Source organism: Berghia stephanieae, chromosome 2, assembly GCF_034508935.2.
Source record: "Berghia stephanieae isolate SIO BIC M18660-M18661 chromosome 2, UCSD_Bste_1.3, whole genome shotgun sequence".
In the NCBI taxonomy this organism is placed as follows: Eukaryota; Metazoa; Mollusca; class Gastropoda; order Nudibranchia; family Aeolidiidae; genus Berghia; species Berghia stephanieae.
The window spans coordinates 11,314,513-11,337,118 of NC_088361.1; the positions used below are offsets into that span (position 1 = coordinate 11,314,513).

The 22,606-nt window shown below is 33.8% G+C and overlaps 1 protein-coding gene across 1 annotated transcript; it reads right to left on the minus strand.

Moving 5' to 3' along the window:
• Nucleotides 1-3,780: 3,780 nt before the first annotated feature.
• LOC144964305 (calcium/calmodulin-dependent protein kinase type IV-like) lies at nt 3,781-17,980 on the minus strand. The gene is made up of 12 exons (XM_078898400.1): nt 17,683-17,980; nt 16,261-16,339; nt 13,951-14,013; nt 12,780-12,862; nt 11,789-11,861; nt 9,551-9,589; nt 9,152-9,203; nt 8,796-8,870; nt 8,184-8,259; nt 7,541-7,658; nt 6,895-7,053; nt 3,781-5,167 (listed from the first exon to the last, which is right to left on the minus strand). The coding sequence occupies exons 1-12, from the start codon at nt 17,775-17,777 to the stop codon at nt 5,042-5,044; spliced, it is 1,038 nt and encodes a 345-aa protein (XP_078754526.1). The 5' UTR covers nt 17,778-17,980; the 3' UTR covers nt 3,781-5,041.
• Nucleotides 17,981-22,606: the final 4,626 nt, after the last annotated feature.

Sequence of the window (22,606 nt, forward strand, 5' to 3'; positions counted from 1 at the left end):
GTTTGGGAGATGATATTGTTTTCCTTGTAAATCATCTCTCTGTTATTTACCCAAAGTTACTATTCTTTTGTTTTGTACATATATTGTAAACACTCAAGTATATTCTTCTTCGTGTGAGCCTATGTTGGTATCAGAATGAGACTTAGCGATCTCAAACTAAGTACATTGATGGTATACTCTTGGAATCTACATCTGTTCCCTATTTGAACCAATTATTCTTTGTCTTACTTTTTCTTGGGTGCTTTAATTTTTTAAAAGAATTTTTGACCATCCTATTTTCTTCCTTTTTACTGGCACTGATAAAATCTGAATGTGTTGAAAGCGCCTTAAAACCCTTAAAAAACAAAAAACAAAAACATTTTCCTCCTCCATAAAATAAGATTACCCGTGACACGCCGCCTGTCTGGTATTATGTCATATGAAATGATTGCCGAAAAATGAATCTGCACTAAAAGTTAACACTCTTAAAGTCAACTTCTGCTTAAAATCAACATCTTGTTAATCTCATATGTTCTGTAATGTATCCAAGTGTGTCCCTTTGATACTGGATAAAGTCAACCAATCTGGGTGTGGTTCATGATCTCCCACAGTGGGCACGGAAGTACTTACTGCTCCTTCTGTTTCCCTATATCTATTTTCCAACTTTCTTTCTGTCTTTGTCTCGGAATGAGATTACTTGGTCTTGGCCTGGCCGTGGCTGGGAGGGAAACAGTCAAATGTATAGTTAGTTTTGGGAGATTATATATATATATATTTTTCCCCCTTGTAAATCATCTGTTATGTTTTGCATTATTTTTTATTTTACATAAAATGATTTGTAAACATTTGAGTGTCTACCTCTTAGTGGAGACCTAGCATTTGTCTGGATGAGACTACTTTTAGGTGATTCAAACTAAGAACACTGATAGTGTGCTCTTGGAATCTACATCTGTTCCCTATTTGAACTCTTCCCCTTTGTCTTACTTTTTCTCGGGTGCTTTCAATTGTAATTCTATAAAAAAAATATTTACTTTCCTATTGTCCTCCTTTGTACTGGCGCTGAAATGACCTCAGTGTGTCGCAAGCGCCTTAAAACCCTCAAAATTTAAAAAAAAAAAAACCCAGTCATTTTCCTCCTCCATAAAAAAAGATAACTTGTGACATGCCGCCTGTCAGGTGAAGTAATTGTCAAAAAAATGAATCCGCACTAAAAGTCAACTTCTGCTTAAAATCAACACTATTAAAGTCAACTTCTGCTTAAAATCAACACTATTAATGTCAACTTCTGCTTAAAATCAACACTATTAATGTCAACTTCTGCTTAAAATCAACACTATTAAAGTCAACTTCTGCTAAAAATCAACACTATTAAAGTCAACTTATGCTTAAAATCAACATCTTGTTTATCTCAAATTTTCTGTGCTTTATCCAAGTGTGATCCTTTGATACTGGTCTGCTGTTGTGTTGACATAATTAGGATTCCACTTTATACATTGTAATGCTCTGATAAATGAAATTATACCGATTTGTATTTTAAGAAACTACCATTTTTTTACTCAATAAAATAAATAAGCTTGACAAGTCTCATATTTCTGAATAAAACAAAATGAATAATAATAATAGTAATAATAATAATAATAATAATAATAATGATGAATAATTCAATTGTCCTGCAATTAAATCACTGATATAAATATTTTGAGGCTTTAAGTCACATTTGGGGGGTCCTGGTCACTCAGTTTGTAGAGTACTTGCTTCACACGCATAGGAATCAAGATCGATCCCAAGTGCAGTCGAGATTTATTTTCTGTTTCCAACACCCCCCCCCCCCTGTTCACACGGCAATGATTGGGTAGCTGGGTCTGTTAGATCTGGTGGAAAGTACTGTGTGATAGAATAGTGTCCTATCCAAAGGGTAACAAACAATTGCTATTGTCTATTCCATGCTATAGAAACCGGGATAAACCTTGGGCTCCAATGGCTCTGCAAGAATACTTTTTAAAACGTCACATTTGGTTTTGCCTTGGTGCTGGTGAGACTTGTCAAATGGCACACAGCTAAATATGTAACAGGAGATATATATTTGTTTTGTGTTTGGTTTTTTTTGTTTTTTTTTAGTGCATATTTTTTAGTCAGCTATTATCAATATTTGAGTAGATCTATATCCCTTTTTTGATTGTTTTTATGTATGTATCTAATGTTATTTTTTTTAATGTCTCAGATTAGATACTTGTAGATATTTCTGGAAATTATATCTGTTATATGATAGTTTTTTGTTTTTTTAATTGAATATGATATTTTTTACGTATTTGGCAAAAGCTCATTTTTTGCCATACCCTGGCTCTCGATATTGAGGGATAATATATGCCTCAGGTCACTAACCCTGGTATCGCTTTTCCAGCAAAAGATGTGTTGGGACGTTCGCTTATTTCTCAACTGTGCCGACAAAAAGACCCTGGGACACGAATGCGGTACTATTTGACCAGGTAGCCGCTGACAGCTTCGCCATTGCGAAATCTGTTTTCGGGACATAAACATTGAACATGGAAGTGTGGAGCCGGGGATGGCCGAGGCCAATCTGCCACGGGGTTGGATCTCCATTAGTCACATATTATTGGGCTTGCCACTCAATTGGCTCGCTTAGGCTAGATACCGGAATGGTCTCGTGACTGTCAACCGGGATTTACACCTTTGACCGTGATATGCCTCAAGCTCCCTCACTGCTTCAAGGTCGGGGATCCACGAGGGACATGTATGTCATTGCATCAAATGTAGCATTATCAACATCATTCAAATCTAATACTTTTTTTAAAAACCTTCTAAATCCTCTGGAATCGTATCCACGTATTTGGGTCCAAAAATCGTACCAAAATAGTGAAATCGTACAGGCTGGCAGGTCTGTTTTACTGGCGCTGATATGGCCTTAATGTTTCAAGCGCCGTAAAATCCTTAAAAACAAACTGTTAATTTCTAAAAGAAAAACAATGAAAGAAATTTTTAAAATATAACAAAAATCCATTCTTTTAAATCAAATGATAAGGCTTAAGGATACACCATTTAAAACAGTGCAATCCAAATCTGATTGAATGATGATTATGTTAAAAATTGTAAACTGAATTGCTCTAAAAGTTCTAATTCGATTACATATTCCATTTATTTGAGAAATAGCTTTCTTATTAAAAGTGACTCAGCCCTCTTGACACCAAAGCGATGCTTGGACAATGGATTTTTTAGTTATACAATAAAAAAATGATGTAATAAATACATGATTTCTCAGGTCAATAAAATTACCTTTGTCATCTTATCAAAGTTTTACGGCTAAAGACATTAAAAAATAAAGTGAATATGAATTTTTTTAAAAACCTGTTATTTATTTATACAGTGAAGTCCGCATAAAGCCAAAACTCTTAAAGTCAACTTCTGCTTAAAGTTAACATATTTTGCTGATCCCAAAGTTTCCATACCCAATCTGTGTTCATTGATAATGGATAAAGTCAACCCTGCTTTAAGTCAATCAATTTTTTTGGTTCAGCAGTGTTGGTTTTATCAGGAGTCCACTGTATATTTTTTATTAGGCAAAATATTTAAATGCAGAATGATATTGCTGTACAGTTAAGGAATAAGACCAATTATGTGATTACCTCATATTATTTATGAAAATGTTTTATATTTCGTCAAAACTAATAGTTTAAGTAGGCTATGCTTGCAAAAAAAAAAAAAACTAAACAAAAAAACAAAAAAAAAAAAAAATACTAAAACATAGAAATAACATTCAAAATTCAATTTAAATAAGCTTATATCATGATTTATAATGATTATTCTTGAAAAAATTATTCAGTGTTTATGTAACTCATAAGAAAAAATATTCTGCAAAAATATAAAATTAAATCATGAAAGAAAAAGTTTTAGCATTTAGTGGTAGTTATAAGTTGAAAATATTGGTAACTTTACCTTTTTCACGTTGATCTGTACAGGTACCCTTTATTTATTTTTGGAACAAGTAATCTTATCTGATATGTTTAGTTCTTGAATAGGTTTGATTTCAAATAAATAATCCTGCAGAAGCTCGTAATGATTTTAACTAATATACACTTTACACTGTTGCCAATAAATGGATAATTTAAAATATTAAAATGTTAAAATACAAAGAGAAATAACAAGAATATTTTTGAATGAAAATTACATTATAAATTGAATTCGAAATGTAGCTGTCTGAAAGCTATACGTGTATTTAAAAATTAATCTTACAGTATAAATGGTATACGGTCATGTCTCTGTAATCAGAACCTTCATTCCCAACATTTTGTTTGGGTTGTATTCAGTCTCTAAAGTGACATACATTTAGTTTTGACCTCAGAGTGTGGTAATCTAACTTTATCATTGTGGCAAACAATAATAGGACTATACCGCTTTCATCATTGACCAATGTATTGTTTATTAGAGCAGTTTTTATTTATGTATGTTTAATTAATTTTAGTGATTTTATTTTTTTTACTCATGTTTACTGTTTTTTGAAAACGGATGGGGGTAGCGTGGCTCAGCGGTACGGTCTTTGCTTCGTACCCGAAAAGTACCGAGTTCAATCACTAACCGCTGCGCTGTGTGGCCTTGAGCAAGTCACCTCGCCCTAGCTCAATTTGCGGCGCTGTACTGCGGCTGATGCCTGGGTTATTCCAGTCTTCCCTTGGAATAGACCCTAGAGAAAAATTTCCCCTATGGGATGAATAAAGGGAATTTATTTTATTTTATTATTTATTATGTGATGTTCGTTTGGTTTGCTGTTTTTTTTTTTCATTACATGAAACCTTACCTTTACCTTAATTGGAAACAATAGCCTTTGTATGCCCAATGACATCAATATCAGTTGACAAGGGTTGTTTGGTGCCTATTGTACTGTGCAAACTGATCGTATAATGGAAATATCTGGATTCTGGTGTTTCGGATCAGAGAGACGCGACTGTATTTTGAACAATTGGTATAATATAATATATACATTAACTGTATTAACAAATGTCTGAATTATAAAAAAAAAAGGTATACATGAGATAATGAGATCATTTTGTTAGTTGACTTCCATGCTTTGTTCTGTGTTCTGTTGTTCATTTTCCGCTGTTTGGGTCAACATTTGAAGAAAGGAGGGCATTTGGCGTGTGACACCTGCTACCGCCACCATCGCGTCCATTGCGAACTGTGTAATAAATAAATAATTCATTCATAAAGAGATACTAAGAGATACAGCTAGAAGCTGTGGATAGTAAAAAATTAATGAACAATAATGAATATATAACAGCTTGGAACAAAGAACAAAATACCGAACACGATTGTTTCGGGCTCAAAACCCTTTTTCAGCCAGTAACAAAATCAATATTATTCTAACGTAAGAGTGAAAATGGAGAGGCTTCATATGGGAACAATACAGACAATGGACGTTTCGGGCCAAACCCTTCATCAGCATAACAATACACAAATTAACGTGGAAAACAAATAAAATAAAATGCAAAATAACAAGATATTTTGCATTTTATTTTATTTGTGTTCCACATTAATTTGTGTATTGTTGTGCTGACGAAGGGTTTGTCTGTATTGTTCCCAAATGAAGCCTCTCCATTTTCACTCTTTCGTTAGTATTTTCATGATCACAGGCTTCAGGCAGCCCCTACCATTTTCAACAAAATCAAAAACATTAATACAAATATACTTAAAATCCAGACAAAAAGAGGGGAAAAAAATATTTGGCATGGCTGTCAACAAATATTTCTCTGGATTTTAAAAGATGTATTAATTGCTATGCGAGGATTCCAATAGCTCAGTTGGTAGAGTACTCGTTTCACATGCAAAGGGACCAAGATTGATACTGAGTACAGTCGATATTTTTTTCTCTGACCCCCCTGTCCTTCCACCAGTGATTGGGTAGCTGGGTCTGTTAGATCTAGTGGAAAGTACTTTGCGATAGACTAGCGTCCTATCCAAAGGATAACAAGCAATTGCTATTGTCCGTGTAATGCTATAGAAACCGGGATAAACTCCGGCTCCATATATATGCTAAGCTGCTAGAAACCGTGGGCTGTGTAAATTAATGAACAAAAAGGAATATAACAGTTTAAAAATGAAAAAAATTCCAAACACGGATTGTTTCGGGCTCAAAATCCTTCTTCAGCCAACAATAAAAAATTTAAAAAACCCAATGAAAACAAAAATACATGACTAAAAACCAGATCAACGGCAGATCTTTAGTTGTTTGTTTTGTTTTTAGGGGTTTTACGGCGCTTGCAACACATTTAGGTCATATCAGCGCCAGTAAAAAGGAAGAAAATGGGATAGTAAAAAGTTCTAGAATTACAATTAAAGCATCCAAGAATAAGGCAGCCAAAGGGGAATTGGTTCAAATAGGGAACAGATGTAGATTCCAAGAGCACACCATCAGTGTACTTAGTTTGAGATCACTAAATGTCTCATCCAGACATAAGCACAGGTCCCCGCCAAGAGGTACACACTCAATTGTTTACAAATCATACATAAGTAAAAGTAAAAATAATACAGTGCATAACGGAGAGACGATTTACAAGGAAAAAAATATCATCTCCCAAAACTAACTACACAATTGACTGTTTCCCTCTCAGTCAAGGTATCCGGCCAGGGCCAGGACACAACCAAGTAATCCCATTCCAAGACAAAGACAGAAAGCATGTTGGAAAACAGATATTGGAGGAGAGAAGACACAGTATGTACCTCCCTGCCCTCTACGGGAGGTCAGGAACCCCACCCAGAGATCTTTAGTAATGTATTTATGTTTTCAATGTTATTTGTTATTGGCTGAAGAAGCGTTTCAAGCCCGAAACGTTCCGTGTTTGGTATTTTGTTCTTTTTTGAAGCTGTTATATTCATTTTCGTTTCTAACTTATGACTGCTTCTTACCTTCATCTTCCTACGCGCATTGAATTCTTTGATCTTTTCCAACGTGCATTCCATGTTTGTAGTTTTGGTAGCCATGCCCGATACCCATACGTGTTTAAGAGCAGCTGCTGGTGTGAGTCTTTTGGCAGGGTCAGCAACTAACAATTTACTAACAAAATCCTGAAATGATAAAAGACATAGTAAATGTATAATTACAATGTAAAGGCAAAAGATCATTTTTAAAACTAAACTGCTAGAAGCTGTGGACTGTAAAAAAAAGTAATAAACAAAAATGAATATAAGAAGAGCTTAAAAAAAATAACAAAATATTGAACCTGGAGTTTTTCGGGCTCAAAACCCTTTTTCTGCCAACAACATAAAAGCAATGAAAACATTTTTGAAGCGGTTATATTCATTTTTGTTTATTCCTTTTTAAGATCATTTTTGTGACCATCATTTGCTTTTGCAACCACGAAATACACAAACAAAAATACATACACTACACATACCTATATATAGATAGAATTTGAGAGAGGGGAGGGTGAAAGAGAGAAGAGAGAGAGAGAGAGGAGGTGGAGGCAGGATATATTTTATAATGAGCCTGTGGCATTTTGCAATGGTGGCAAAATATTATTTTAATCAAAAGTCATTGTAAACCCATCTATACCTTTGCATTCTCACTGATGTCCTTCCACCACATAGGGTCAAACTCATATTCTGCCTTCAAGATCCGCTTGTACATCACAGCTTCATTTTCATTGAAGAACGGCTCATAGCCACACAACCTGAAATTCAATTCAATTTTATGTATGGTTACCAATTTCTCTTTTGAATCGTATTATTATATGTTAAGACTAGTATTAGTATTACTGGTCGAAATATGTGATACAAAACAAAGAAATTCAAAATTAAATTGTGTCTATTTTTTCAAAAATATGGTTTACCTCATAATTAATTTCCAAAATCTCATTTATCATTTTTCTCTTATAATGTTGTTATTTTTTGTTTCAAATGACAGTAAATCACTTTGAGAACTTGAAAGATTAGTGGTGTTGCTCATAACTTACATATGACTTGAAAGTGGCACAAATTATTAACTTATGTTTACAAACTAAAAGATAACAAAACAGCAAATTGTAGTTCAAAACGGGAGATTATGTCTTCGACGGAAAATGATATCACAAATTCGGTTAGACATCTGACATTTTAAATTATGCTATGTTGTTACAAAGGCAGAAGTAATATAAATAACCAAAGTCAAAGTCAAAAAGCAAATATTCAAAGTTAAATTGCTAACATAGAATACTTACAAAATATAAGCTATCACACCAACACTCCACATATCACAAATTTTTCCATATTTGTTGCCTCGCAAGACCTCTGGCGCTGTTGGAATAAAATAAAGTAAATCATAAACAATTCTTAAAAATTCAATGTTTGATTCATTATCATCAAATCTAAATTTTCGTTATTTAATTGAGTTGAGTTGAGTCACGAACATACAAAACAAACCTGAAGTGTAGGACTTTCCAGTTATCCCTAATTCCCAAAAAGTCATTTTTGCTAAATGGCTCAAAAACCTAATAAATACCCAAATTATGGCTATAACAAACATTATTTTATGCCTTTCAAATATGATTACTACCATCCCTGCCTCAAGTAGATCTTGTAATAGTAGCATCAAATTATATTAATTTTTCTTGAGGAATTTTCAATGAAGTTTAAAACAAGAGATTTAAAAGCAATGAGTGAATGATGTACAGTTGTCAAAATCTTAACCATTTAAAAATAAAACCTGAAGTCAACATTTTGTGAAAGAGAAAGTCTTAACAGGGAACGATTTGATGACAATGTAGAATCACAATTTTTTTTACAAAAATAAAATCTGTATAAAAAAAAAGACAGATATTCAGAAAGATTACCACAATATGCTGGAGTGCCACACACAGTCACTAGTTGAACATTATTGCTTACGATGGTTGATAACCCGAAATCAGCTGGAAATGAAAATAAAAAGTAACAGGATTTGTAGTTATGGAAATCTTGTGTCAAAAAAAAAATGTATAAATCACTTTGTCAAAAAAAAAAAAAAAAAAAAAAAAAAAAAGACAACAACAAAAACTCTCTTTAATTTTATCATAATATTGTAAGTGAAAAAAAGTCTGAAACATGTAATTCAAAAATGGAAGGGACTAAGATAAAAATACAAGCCTGTACATTAGGGGGAAAAAAAAGCAAAAAGAAAGAGCCGTTTTAAAAAAAACTTCAAAAGACTTACATAGTTTGAGGTTGGAGTCATTGGACAAATTTTCACACAAAATGTTCTCTGGCTGAATGAATTAAAAAAAAAAAAGTAATCATCATCATCATCATCATCATCATCATCATCATCATCATCATCATCATCATCATCATCATCGTCATTATTATTATTATTATTATTATTATTATTATTATTATTATTATTATTATTATTATTATTATTATTATTATTATTATTATTATTATTATTATATTATTATTATTATTATTATTATTATTATTATTATTATTATTATTATTATTATCATTATTATTATTATTATTATTATTATTATTATTAATGTTGTAAGGACAGTTTAAAGTTTCGTGCTTTTCAAAAATACAAATTTATAATTGTAAAGTGGTTATATTATACCTTCAAATCCCTGTGAGCGATTCCGTTATCATGGAGATACTATGAAATAGAACAAAAATAAACAATAAATGTTTACTCATTTGTTACCCAACATAAGCATAGTAATATCTAGTTGGTTACATTTTATTTGATAAATCTTGAAAAACTTAAAAGTACACTGTACTGAATTTTTGTCCATATTAACAAAATACAGTCCACTCCGGATAATCGCAACACCTTGGGATCAGCGAAAATGTTGCGATTAACCGAAATTGCAATTAACCGAAGTTGAGTTTCCTGTCCACTATTACAACATTTTACACAAATATGATAAACTCAAACGAGTTGTAAACATTGTTATGAGTCCACCAAAGACTGAGCAATTTGATTGGACTAAAAAAATATATGGCAGCCTTGTATAGATTCTGACAAGCAAAAGCAGCTTTGAGGCAAGTCGACATCTTAAGATTGGATTCAATTTTTATTCTCAACATTTGTAAGAGTCCAAGAGATTAGCCGTGATGAGAGTCAATAAGCTCTCACTAAATCCGTTGATCACAATGCACAGTTGTCAATCACAAAACAAAGGATATCATTGCTCAGTCTCTCCTCACAACTGTCATCATCTACCTGTTGTCTAAACCATGTCCAGCCCACTTGCCTCATATCTCAGATGAGCGCCCAAACCCGAACTGCAAAGCCCTGCCCCCTTTTGTATCTAATAGAGTGATGACACACTACTATAGCATTAAATCCCGCTCACTCTCGATTCTTCATTGTGTCATGATTTCACCCATGATGAAATCTAATCACGATATTTTGTTTGATTGATTCATTGAATTTGCCTCCTTTAGAGGTAGAAAATTTGTTGCGATTAACTGAAGTTTGTTGCAATTAACCAGTGACTTATATATAGAATTAATTCCGTTTCTTGGGAACTGTTGTGATTAACCGAGTTGCAATTATCCGGAATGGACTGTATATATTGCAGTCAACCGCTAATCATCCAAGTGTCATGCACGGCAAAATTATTCTTTAAAGCTTATATTAAAGCCCAACCCTTCTCCTACCCTTGTGACCAACTGAGGCTAAGCTTGGCTAGAATAGTCGTGTGATCTAAATATACATGTTAAGTGTTAGTGTAATTGTTGTAGAGGCTGCACTATTTTAATTTTTAAAATGTTTTTCAAAATCACATCTATGACACTTACACAATTATTGTCAGATATCATTCAAACACACACACACACACACACACACACACACACACACAACACACATATACACTCACAGAAACACATCGCTGGAATTACACGATCCTAAAACATTCTTACCCCTTTCTTTTTTCTCATTCATTCTCTTCATTCTATCGTAATTGTACTGCTGGTTATGGGGCAGCATGGTAGAGTGATGTAGTCTTAGCTTCATAATCGGTAGTTACTTGGTTTGACCATAGCCAATCGTTAACTTATAGCCTGATACTAGGCAGGACCCACTAGGGCTTTTTTTTTTAGGTGTATGAAGCGCTTAGTGAGTTGCCATTAGTGGTGCTCAAGGAAACAAGTGAGCCCATTGGTTGAACTATTGAAAACAACGCATGATTTGTTTTCTTTTGTGGTCATAGACTTGTCTTTTGACACAGTGTTTTGGTCAGTGTCAGGCTATAGGTTAGTAATGGCCACGGTTTGACACATCTCCGCCATGTTCTGGGACCATGAGCAAGTCATCTCACCCTTGCTCAAAGGGGCTCTTATTACAGCAACCGGAATGTTTTATTTATCACACAAAGAAAAATTCATAGATTTTTTTTTTGTATTAAAAAAATTAAAAATTAAAAATTAAGAGATCTTGAGTTAGTGGCTCCTAGATAATTTCATAAAAGTACTGAACAAATTTTTTTTTTTTAAATGGACGTCTAACAGGCAATCAGTACTATATGAAATGGAAATATAGAGGTAGCGTAGCTCAGCAGCATGGTCTTTGCCGAGTTTGAATACCTGCTTTGCTGAGTGGTCATGAGCAAGTCACCTCACGCTAGCTCAGTTTGCAGCGCTGCACTGCGGATGATGCCTGGGTTATTCTAGTCTTCCCTAAAGACAATTTCCCCTATGGGATAAATAAGGGATGTTTTTAAAAATTACGGTTCCATGTAGCCTGCTGAGAGAATAAATGAAAGATTGTTAAGCCCATTGAGCATGATAAATTTTTGAAAAGGCTCTATCTGAAGGTTCATATTTATGTTTCTTTATATGGCCCTACCTGAACGGCCTTGATGATATCCCTGCAGGCCTTGGCAGCATGAACTTCTGAATAGTAACCTTGATCTTCAATTCTTACAGGAAATACAAAATAAATCACGTTTACTACGATAAAAAAATAATAAAAAGAGAAGAATCAGGTTAATCTTTTTTTTTTTTTTTTGTCAAAGAGAAAAAAACCAAACACAAACAATAACAAACAAAAAGCAAAGAGAAGAAATCATGTTTATATACCCTCACTTTTTTTAATTCAATTATCGATCTGAGAATGACAATTTTGATACATCAAAGTCAAAAGTAAGGGAAAGATAAAGCAAAGATATTTTTATTTATAGAAAAAAAAAAAAACCAGAACAAAACAAAACAAAACAAAGGAGAGCAAATAACGTTGTCCTTTAAGCTTAGTCACGGAATGACTGAAAGTGACAGAAAGGAATTTGATTTTTGAAATTACTTTTCTTTAAAAATTGTTTTACTCTTACTTATTGAGTACAATATAATATTATACATATTATATTTCATTCCAAATAACCCGTGAGGGCCAAGCTCCGAGCTTAAATACAGTATTAGTGCTAATGATAATAACAATTTTATTATTATTATTTTTATTATTATTATTATTATTATTATTATTATTATTATTATTATTATTATTATTATTATTATTATTATTATTATTATTATTATTATTATTATTATCATAATCATTATTATTATATCATTTTTATCACAATAAATTGGCACTTATATAGTACCTTGACCCGTCTACATAAGCACTTTATATTGACACACAAGCGATTACATATAAAGACAAAAACATGCAAATGTGTTACTGGCTTTATCAGCTTTAGTCTGACTTCAATGATTGATCTCACATTTCTCATGGGCGTGTGAATATATTTTACATGCTTAAGAAATCAGGTAGGTAAATGGACACCCAATGTTTACAATGTAGATGGAATTCATCAATTTACAGCTTGAGCTAGACTTACCTTTCAAACAGTTCTCCCCCAGTGACAAGCTCAAGAACCATATAGACGTAGTCTTGTGTCTCGAAGATTTCTTTCAATCGTACCTATGTAAAATTGTTAAAAAATTATTGTTGAGACAGAAATAGAAAATATCATAAATGTATGCACACAAACACACACACACACACACACACACACACACACACACACACACATGCGCGGACACACAAACATATTGCATTCTACTATGATAGTAGGGTACCTACAAAAAGCAATGATACAGACACAATTGTTATGACAAGCAGTTTACGCCCTCAACAAATTTTGTCCAGTGCCTTTTGTGTTTGGCGAAGCATTCAAGTCTACAGAGACTTTTGTTTTCTGTCTATGAAAAGGGAGCCCTCCGGATAGATTGAACCTTCTTTGGTGTGGGCCATAAGAATTCACCTAACTAGACAATCAGGCTCCATAATATCAAATTACAATGTTCGTACCAAGTTGGATTAATGCCTGAATGAATTCATTATCAAATTAACTATTGCTATATAGAACAATGATGTCGGACTGTCAGAATGATCAAAGATTTCTCCTTCTGAAAATATAACAGTAAATCCCTTTTATAAAGTTCATCATTGCAATACCAGTTTCCGAATAAGTTTGAATCAAGGTCATTTACTCTGTCCACATGGATGACAAAATAATCACTTCTTGTAATGTGTAGTTATCAAGGGACGACACATATCTTTTAAAAATATTACAGTGGAATCCTGTTGAAGCCAACACCAATAGGACCAGAAAGATTTGTTCACTTTATGCAAGGTTGACTTTATCCATTAAAATAAAATAAAAAAATAATAATTCCCTTTACTCATCCCACAGGGGAAATTTGTCTCAATGGTCTATTCCAAAGGAAGACTGGAATAACCCAGGCGTCAGCCACATTGCAGCACAGCAAATTGAGCTAGGGCGAGGTGACTTTCTCAAGGCCGTACAATAGCAGAATGGCAGGGAATTGAACTCTGTACCTTTCCGGTACCAAGTAAAGACCGTACTGCTGAGCCACGTTGCCCCTGAGTGTTGTTAAGAGTGTTGACTTTATGTGAATTCCACTGTAGATAAGATAAGTTTGTATTAGATAAGATGGCAAGGCCACTTTAGAAAAGATATAAATGTTCTAGTACCATAAACTTACAATATTGGGGTGATCTAATTTGAGAAGGATGCCAGCCTCTGTCATAATAGCTTTGCTCTCCACCTGCAAAAGGAAAAAAATTAATGGTTTAATATAATGAAATAATTATTTCATAATTATAAAGTTTTCCTTTTAAGAACGCGGAGGGCTTTCATATACATGGAAGGAGATGAATAGTGCTGATTGTGAGGCAAGTCCTCCACGAACTGAGCAATCAGGACTTCCAATAAAATATGGTCCAAATTACAGTGCACCTTAGTTACAACGAAATTGATGGGACTGGAGGTCGATGTTCATTATGAGGTTTACTTGGATCTGAGGTGTCACTTTTGACATTGATATACAAGGGATTTAACGTTATAGATCCTTTAAATTTGCGCATTTGCTTTAAAATGAGCTTTGAGCTTGAGCTTTTATATAGCGCAATATCAAATAAACGTGCTCAAAGCGCTTTACTAGGGGTCCCTGGTCAACAACAAAACATAACATGTAGGACAAGACATGACACCTGTCAGGTGATATTACAAATTTTTGGGACAGAGACAATGCTGTTAACGGCCAGGTACTCATTTTACACCTGAGTACAGTGAGAGAATGCGAGTAAAGAGCCTTCTCCAAGGACTCAACTATGCGCCGAGAGAGAGAATGTGAATAAAGAGCCTTCTCCAAGGACTCAACTATGCGCCGAGCGAGGCTCGAACCCAGGACTGAGTGTCATACCACAAGACCACATAGTCTCAGTAAAGGGAAATTTAGTCAAAAGTCTTCTCAAGAAATCAAACTTTTCTTGGAAAAGAACCTGCAGATTATGAATTTTTAAAAAAAATAGTTAGTAATTGTGTTACACATCTGTAATGGGTTAATATTAATGGGTCATATCCCCACCTCACGGCTTGCATCATCTCAGAAATGTAATCTTCTCATTCTTACGAGTCCAGTTCTTCACACACTGCCACATTTATTCCTTTGAGTTGATACAGGTACACAACCAACCTACCATGTATGTGCAAAGCCACACAAAGAGAGACAAAATCATCCAGTTGAGATGTGACTAAATGTCACTGGAGTAATGCCACTGTTTACTATACACACAAATACACACACACACACACTTACACACACACACACACACACACACACACACACACACATACAATGCCTCTACCCCTGTCCCTTTGCCCTGGGTGTTCGTGTTTTATATTATGTGCAAGCGGTCTACCAGACAATGCTGGTGTATAAAATACTCGCCTTGTCCCCAATTGGCATGATCTTTGTGGTTTTTATTATTTTGTCGTAGCTGAGGTGTGTGGTCATGGGATCTCGTTGAAAGTGAGATAGGAAAAAGAAAAAAAAAAAAGACCTAGTTTTTTAAAACTGTTCGTTGAATCGGAGGTTTCATTGGATTTGAGATCACTGTACCCAAGGCACACAGTACTTTATCACTTGTTAAAATTCGTCTTAAATTTTTATGTCTTTTTCGTCGTTTACTTAGTTGTCAAAGCAAGGGGAAACAGCATTTATTTTTCTCAATTAAAGTAAAGATTTTATTCAGCATTTGTATTTTAAATCATGTTGATATGATGATATGATATGATATAAGTCCAGATTTATGTAGGCTTTTACAGCGTATTATCTGCTCTTGTGCATTTGTGAACGTATTTAATTCACGTCTCTCAAAACTGGGCATGCCACATAGTGGAAGGAGGTGTCTGAATTAAACTCTACAAACAGTATTTTTCTGTTTCACAATGAGCGTCGAGACGGCACTTGAATGCCTGCAATGAAGGGGTGTCGACAACTGTTGCACGCAAGCGGTTTCATTTGTCGACTACCCGAATTGAGAAAAAATTCTGCCTAAGGTTTAGAGAACACCTTTCCTTGGAGAGTTTGAATGTATGTCCTCTGGTGGTGCTGGTGGAATCAAGATTGAGAAGGCTCATGTTTACAGAGTATAGATTTTGCATGCATTTGATTGAACACTTCGATAAGGTCTCCTCTATCTCTCCTATACTGCATGCTCGGTATTGGTATCTTTTTCAGTCTTTCTGTGTATTCTAGATATTTGAATCCAGGAATAACCCTAGTTGCGTGTCTTAGAATACTTTCTATGAGGTCTTTGTCATTCTGGAGTTGTGGTGCCCATAGTACATTGCCCAATTCCAAGTGGGGACGTACAAGTGCATGTTAAGATTGTTTTGATTACAAACCTTAAAACCATTATGATTTTTATTTAATATATATTGGAATATTACTAAGTTTTGTTGTGTCAATCGGTTTAAATAAATATATCTGACGAAAAAGATAACTTACCCTTTTGTCTAATATTTTCACAGCCCATGCTTGATCAGTGTTTTTTACTGTGCACTTGTGGACAACTGATGTTGCTCCCCTGATTTTATAAGAGAAAAAGAGTTTTTGATTCTGAACAAATGCATTTTCTAATCCTAAGAAGAGTAAAGAAATTCAAGGTTTGAAATTTATATCAAAATAAATACAGGCTTGGATTACATTATCGGATAATCTTAAAAAAGTCAATAAAAAATATCATACCAGTCATATGCTCTGCTGTTGGGCTTACTTGTTTTGGAAGAGTTCCAGTCAATTTAGCAGTTGTGTTGTAGTTAACACGTTCAGACTGTTAAGAATTTGCTAACATTAACAAAGAGGAAAATCAAACATTTCTTATTGATTTTAATTAATCAGTTATTACTTTCTTAGTTACCAAGATCACTTTATTTTTTTACCTGAAGAAACTAAGACGTGCTAACAAGTAAGCCAACAGCAAAGCATATTATGATTAGTATATTATCATTTCTCTTTTTTAAAAATAAAAAGAACTTTTATTTAGGAAAATGTGTTCCTATTAATAGAACCAGTCCGCTTATTCTAATAATGTCACCCTGATTGGCTATATTAAAATAAAACTTTATTCACATTCAAGGCCGATGTTTTTGTCCAGTTAATAACTACCTCGCGGCAATAATTCTATTAAATTAGCATAGAATTGCAATGATTTCAGTGCAAATTAAAATAATAAAGGCATTTCTACAAAACAAGATTTTAATGAAGCTTATTAGATCCATCATTCCCTCTCCTATCCATTATTTAGTTGACCAGTTAAGGCGGCAGCTTTGTCTGTATGTAAACAAATCAAGATGGGGTTGTGGTATAGTTCCTAAAGTGCTATGTGGTGGGGATATAACATCTGTTTACTTGTCTTGGGAAAGTGTTTGTGTATTCATCTGTTCACTCATAGGCTAGCTCAATGTCAAAATCTTCTAACATCCAAAAGGCTACACCAAAAAAATAAAGAAAAATGAAAACGAAGCCATGTCATACGCAGGATCTTCCACACAGCTGTTACTGTCTTGTATGCTTTAATGCATGGCTTTATATATATATATTTTTTTTAATTGGACATATAATTAAAGAGATTAAAATAGCATCTGTCGTCAAATGTTTATTCTTTTAAAAAAGAAAAAAAAAAGAAATCTGATATTATTTTTTCTGAAAAATGCATTCGGATCGCTTCCAAATTTATTGTTTGCTAATTTTCTAACAATAACAATTGGTAACATGTTGATTTCGGCGCTAATGAAATAAAATCTTATTTATCTTTTTTCTTCAAAGAAGACATCACAAGAAAGGGAAAGCATGCTTCCAGTCTGGAGGAACTTTAAAATAAAGATGATTGACGAAAATGTTTGGTGATATCTGACAGTACTACAGTACCTTCCAAGTTCTTTCTTCAGATCGTAATGGTCCTCAAATTTTCTATCCTTTATGCTTCCTTTCAGCCAGAAACCTGCTTTCTCCTTATGAGGCATTTTCCCTCTTCTTAAAATTATATTCCTTTAACTATGTTACGCCACGAACTGATTTATAATATCTGATTTTGTTTGTAAAGTTATTTTTTTATCTCAACAGGAGGTAACTATTGACGCCATCATGCAGTGGTTGTTGCTACGCCAATGTTAAAAGATTCGCCGGAAAATATCTGAAATAAAACTGGCTGGTGAAAGGGTTGGGCACAGTGCCTCGGTTGAGCAGTATCCTGTTGATATTTGGAAGTACCAAGTACCAAGTATAGGTATTGAAAAAGAATTATAAACTCCGGGGATAAACAAACAAAAACGGTTTGAAGGGTCAGTAGAAAGAAGATTAATAGTCTTTGCATTAAGCATCAACCAATAGCAAAAATAATATGTAATTTTAATTCATTTAATAGATAGCCTAACGGCGGCTGTTCTATTGTTTGAAGACACTTTTTAATTATATATTCAATATATTATTCTGATGCCAAATACAATTTAGCAAAGTATCATTTTAGCATCGTGGCTGATTCTGCTGACATCTTCGCATTGTAAAACTTTTTGACCAATGATAATGGTTTTGCCATCGTTTTGTTAAGTTTGTGTTGTGCTAGTACAAGTGAAAAGGGTCACACAACAGGTCACATAACCCGGAAGAGACTTGATTCTATTGGGGGCCGAAAAACTGGCCCTCAATGAATCTGTTAGCGGCGGGCATTCGGAACATTTTCATGTTCCTGGTACGATTGTGTTCCTGGTGGAGTTGTTCCTGGTACGGAACCTGTTCCTGGTCGAAATTGGAGCGATTGTTCCGGTCGAAGAGAGTTTCGTATCAGTCATGTCCTAAGTAGTACGGCGCATAGATGACACGGGTACGGCGTGCGTACTTGTGTTTGTGGTACCAACCACAGATAGACGAGAGGTTCAGACTGCACAGTAACAGTAACATCACCAGGAGGACCACCTGGTGGAGGTTCCTGGTAAATGTTCCTGGTTGAGTTATGTTCCTGGTGTTACTGTTCTCGATAACCAAAACCCGTGCGGCACTAGAATCTGTACGAATGACGAAACTAAAACGCTTTTTAAAAATGCCTCTCTACAACTATTTTTATTGAGAAATTATATTTTTCATGATTCTAGTTTAAATAAATATAACTCTGATGATAGGTAACCTTGATTATATGTGCTTAAATCACACATGGGTTAATTAAGGGCAATGGAAATTGATACCTAGTTATTATTTTGTAAACAGTACGAAATATCAAAAAGGAACCCCATAAAACCTGAATTCTTCTATTTCTATGATTATGATGATAATAATAATAATTTTAAAATGATAATAAGATAATAATAGTAATGAGGATGATTATCATGACACGATTACTTCTTATTACTAAGATAGTACATTAGTTCATAATCTCCATTAACATTGACATTTTAATCTAATTTAGAGTAAATAGTAGTGAGGGATAGAAATGCAGTATACAAAGAACTTGTGCAATTGAATATTAATGAACCAAACACAACAACTTGGGTAAGCCTGGTGAAGCAGTTGCTGGATAGGAGTGGAATGGGCCATTATTGGGTTAAACAAAATGTGAAAAATGAAAATTACTTTCTGGCGGTTTTAAAACAACGCTTGAATGACATGTTTCTACAAGAGTGGCCGCTGAGATGTCGATGACGACGTCTGGACGGCTGTATAAACACATTAAAGACACCTTTGAGTTAGAACCATATATGAAACTGTGTAATAAATCTTACAGAGTTGCCATCTCAAAAATCAGATTGAGTTCTCATTTGTTTTATATAGAAAGGGGTAGATGGGGCACAAGAAAAGTAGATAGAAATGATCGTAATGTCCTACTTGTGACGTAATAGAAGACGAATACCATTGTCTAATTGAATGTTTGAGGTATACGCATGAGAGAAGAAATTGCCTGCCGGAAAAACTGAAAAATAGACCAAGTATGTTTGAATTTATCAAATTTTTAAAATGCAGAGACAGTGGACAGCAAGGTGATTTAGGTAGACTTTGCTTTAAGGTACAGATCGAACACAAGAAATATTTACAAGTATAATTGTGGTTTCCAAGGCAAGGAAAACTTATTAAAATTGATGATAGAGGGAATAATGCGATTGTTTGTTTGTTTTCATTTGTTTTTGTCTTTTTAGTAACTGCAGCTCTGATACTAAGATGTGGTATATTATACAAAATATGACATGTTATAAATATAATATATATATATATATATATATATATATATATATATATATATAATATATATATAAGTATGTGTGTGTGTGTGTGTGTGTGAGTGTGTATTTGTGTGAGAAAGTGGGGTGGGGGGGGGGGGAATTGGGCATTGATATTAAAATATTGTATTATAGTTTACCATGATAAAGATTAGTTGCGATTGCGCAATTGGCTTATTGTTATTATTATTATTATTATTATTATTATTATTATTATTATTATTATTATTATTATTATTATTATTATTATTATTATTATTATTATTATTATTATTATTAATATTATCATTATTATTGTTGCTGTTGTTGTTGTTGTTATTATTATCAGCATTGATATCATAACCAGTGTTATTATCTTATCTTATTTTGTTTAAGCTGAATAAGAGTTGTTCTTTGAATACGGTTTTTAATGATAGCGCATAAAACATATCTCAAATAGCTTGTACGAGTATTATCTTTTGAGCGTATATCATATGGCAATGTAAAATCCGAAATAACTGGTATAAACTATAAACTATTGAATATACATTTTGTATTTTTGAACGTATTGATGGTATTACGATTGTTGTATTTTTGTGTGGTGTATCAGTTTATTTTTTGGTTCCATTTACCTTTTTTTTTCTTTTTCTTTTTTTTTTTTTCTTTTTTTTTTCCACCTTCATGTATGTTGGCATCAAATTGTTGATTTATTGGCGAAAGCCTAAGATTGAATAAACTTTGAAAGCTGTTATTCACATTGTTGGAATACAACTTGACAAGTAGTCAAGTAAGAAAAAGAAAGGAAAAAATATCCAAACCTAAGGGTGTCTACTTTCATGTCATGAATATCACAACCACAAATTAATCCTCAGAAATATTTATCCAAATAAGAAATTCACCTTAACCTTAACCCAATGGAAGAATAATCCAGATGATTCCATTTCATGATACAATTTGTACCTCACTCTGCGTTTAACGGGCTTGTGGCCACATTAAGGGTTTTTTTTTTTTTTTGTTTGTTTTTTTTTTTTTTTTTTTTTTTTTTTTTTTAAATAATAAATACATATAAATACATACATCGCCCTGTATGTAATATTGGCAATTCTGAGGATAAAAGAAGAACATTATTTGAGAGTGTCTCTGAAATTCGAGAATTAATATTCACATTCGTGGACATAAAAATTTAACATTGGGGAATGGGGTGGAGGGGGGGGGGAGAGAGAAAGGATGCTTGATAATGATGTCTTATGTTGATGTAAGCTTTCTTATCCTCCTTCCATTCCGCTCAACATTTCTTTCCTCCACATTTTCCCTGCAATAATTCTTCAGCAAAATATTAACGAGTCTTGAAATTGAAGCGTCTGGTATGGAACAGTCCGATCTGAAAAAAACGAGGAAATTCTTTGAATAAATTGAGATATCTACGTCTACATGATAGCTCCGCTGTCTGTCTGAAACATCCAAAACACAAGAGAACAAATTGAAAAAGTCCTTCTGAAGGACAGCTCAAACCACCATGAGAAAGCGTAGCTGTAAAAGAAGTAGTCTCAGTGGGAAACGATGACAAGTTACCTTGGAGATCCGGGTGTTTTGATGCAATATAACATGCAATATAAAAAAAGAGGCATTGTCTCAGCAGTTGACAGTTTACTAGGAAAGTCTGAAAGTGAATGTAAAAGCAAAATATCATTGTCAGAAAATGGAAGGTCATATAAACTACAAGCATGCGGTGCTCCACTGTAATCAACATCTGTTGTCATGTATTCCAGCATGAGCTTGGCACGATCAATGGTATTGGTATGTGAGGCATTCTCTACTGAAATGTAATAGTTACACCCTGCTGATCTGCGTAAGTGACCAAAATGGCTTTCAATATTATCCTGTTGAAAAAAAAAAAAAAACAATATAGACATAATCATGATGGAGACTGTTTTCTGAGGACAAGAGAAAATTTGCCAAATCAATAAAGCACTTGCATGTCCAGAAGAAAGCCTTGGCTGTATCTGCTGTTAGAGAATGCATACGAGGATTAGAAAGTGGAGTAAGACGTAATGCGATATCTGCCCATGGATGCTCCTCATCCCTGATTACTGCCCTGTCAGGATCTCGAAGTCGAGTCTGTCGGAGAGGATCTTTTGTATTAAAAACTTTCCATAAGCATATCACATTATCAATGAATATAGCCGTATCTTTCCATGACTGTGTCGAAACTGATGAAGACTTGAGGGCTGCACTTGTTTTTTTTTTCTGAAAAGACATCAAAAACAAGAGAAACTTTCTGCTTTTCAATGTTAGAAGGCCTAAGACAAACATTATTTAATCTAGACATGCGCAATGAAAATTCAGATGTTTCATGATCATATAGTGCGATCAAATCCGACCATTTAGCAATCTGCTTGTTTGTGGGGTCAGGACTATCTAAAAGTGAAAAAGCAATGGTACCAGTTCTTTCTGAAATCCAATTATTACGTATGTTCTTTAACAGGTGAACTGGATCATAAATTTTAAAAAAGAGGTTTGTGATTAGTTGAGACTGAGGATTTAGCAATCCAAGGCTTTTGCTCATCATCTCTGTCAAATTTCTGAAAAAAAGACTGATTTACTCTATT

Excerpts from the sequence above, each read along its gene's own strand:
- LOC144964305 (XM_078898400.1), bottom strand. The coding sequence starts at position 17,777 with ATGCCTCATAAGGAGAAAGCAGGTTTCTGGCTGAAAGGAAGCATAAAG. Across the intron at positions 12,863-13,950 it reads AATTAGATCACCCCAATATT|GTACGATTGAAAGAAATCTT; the intron begins GTAAGTTTATGG and ends AATTTTACATAG. Across the intron at positions 9,590-11,788 it reads ATATCATCAAGGCCGTTCAG|TATCTCCATGATAACGGAAT; the intron begins GTAGGGCCATAT and ends TCTATTTCATAG.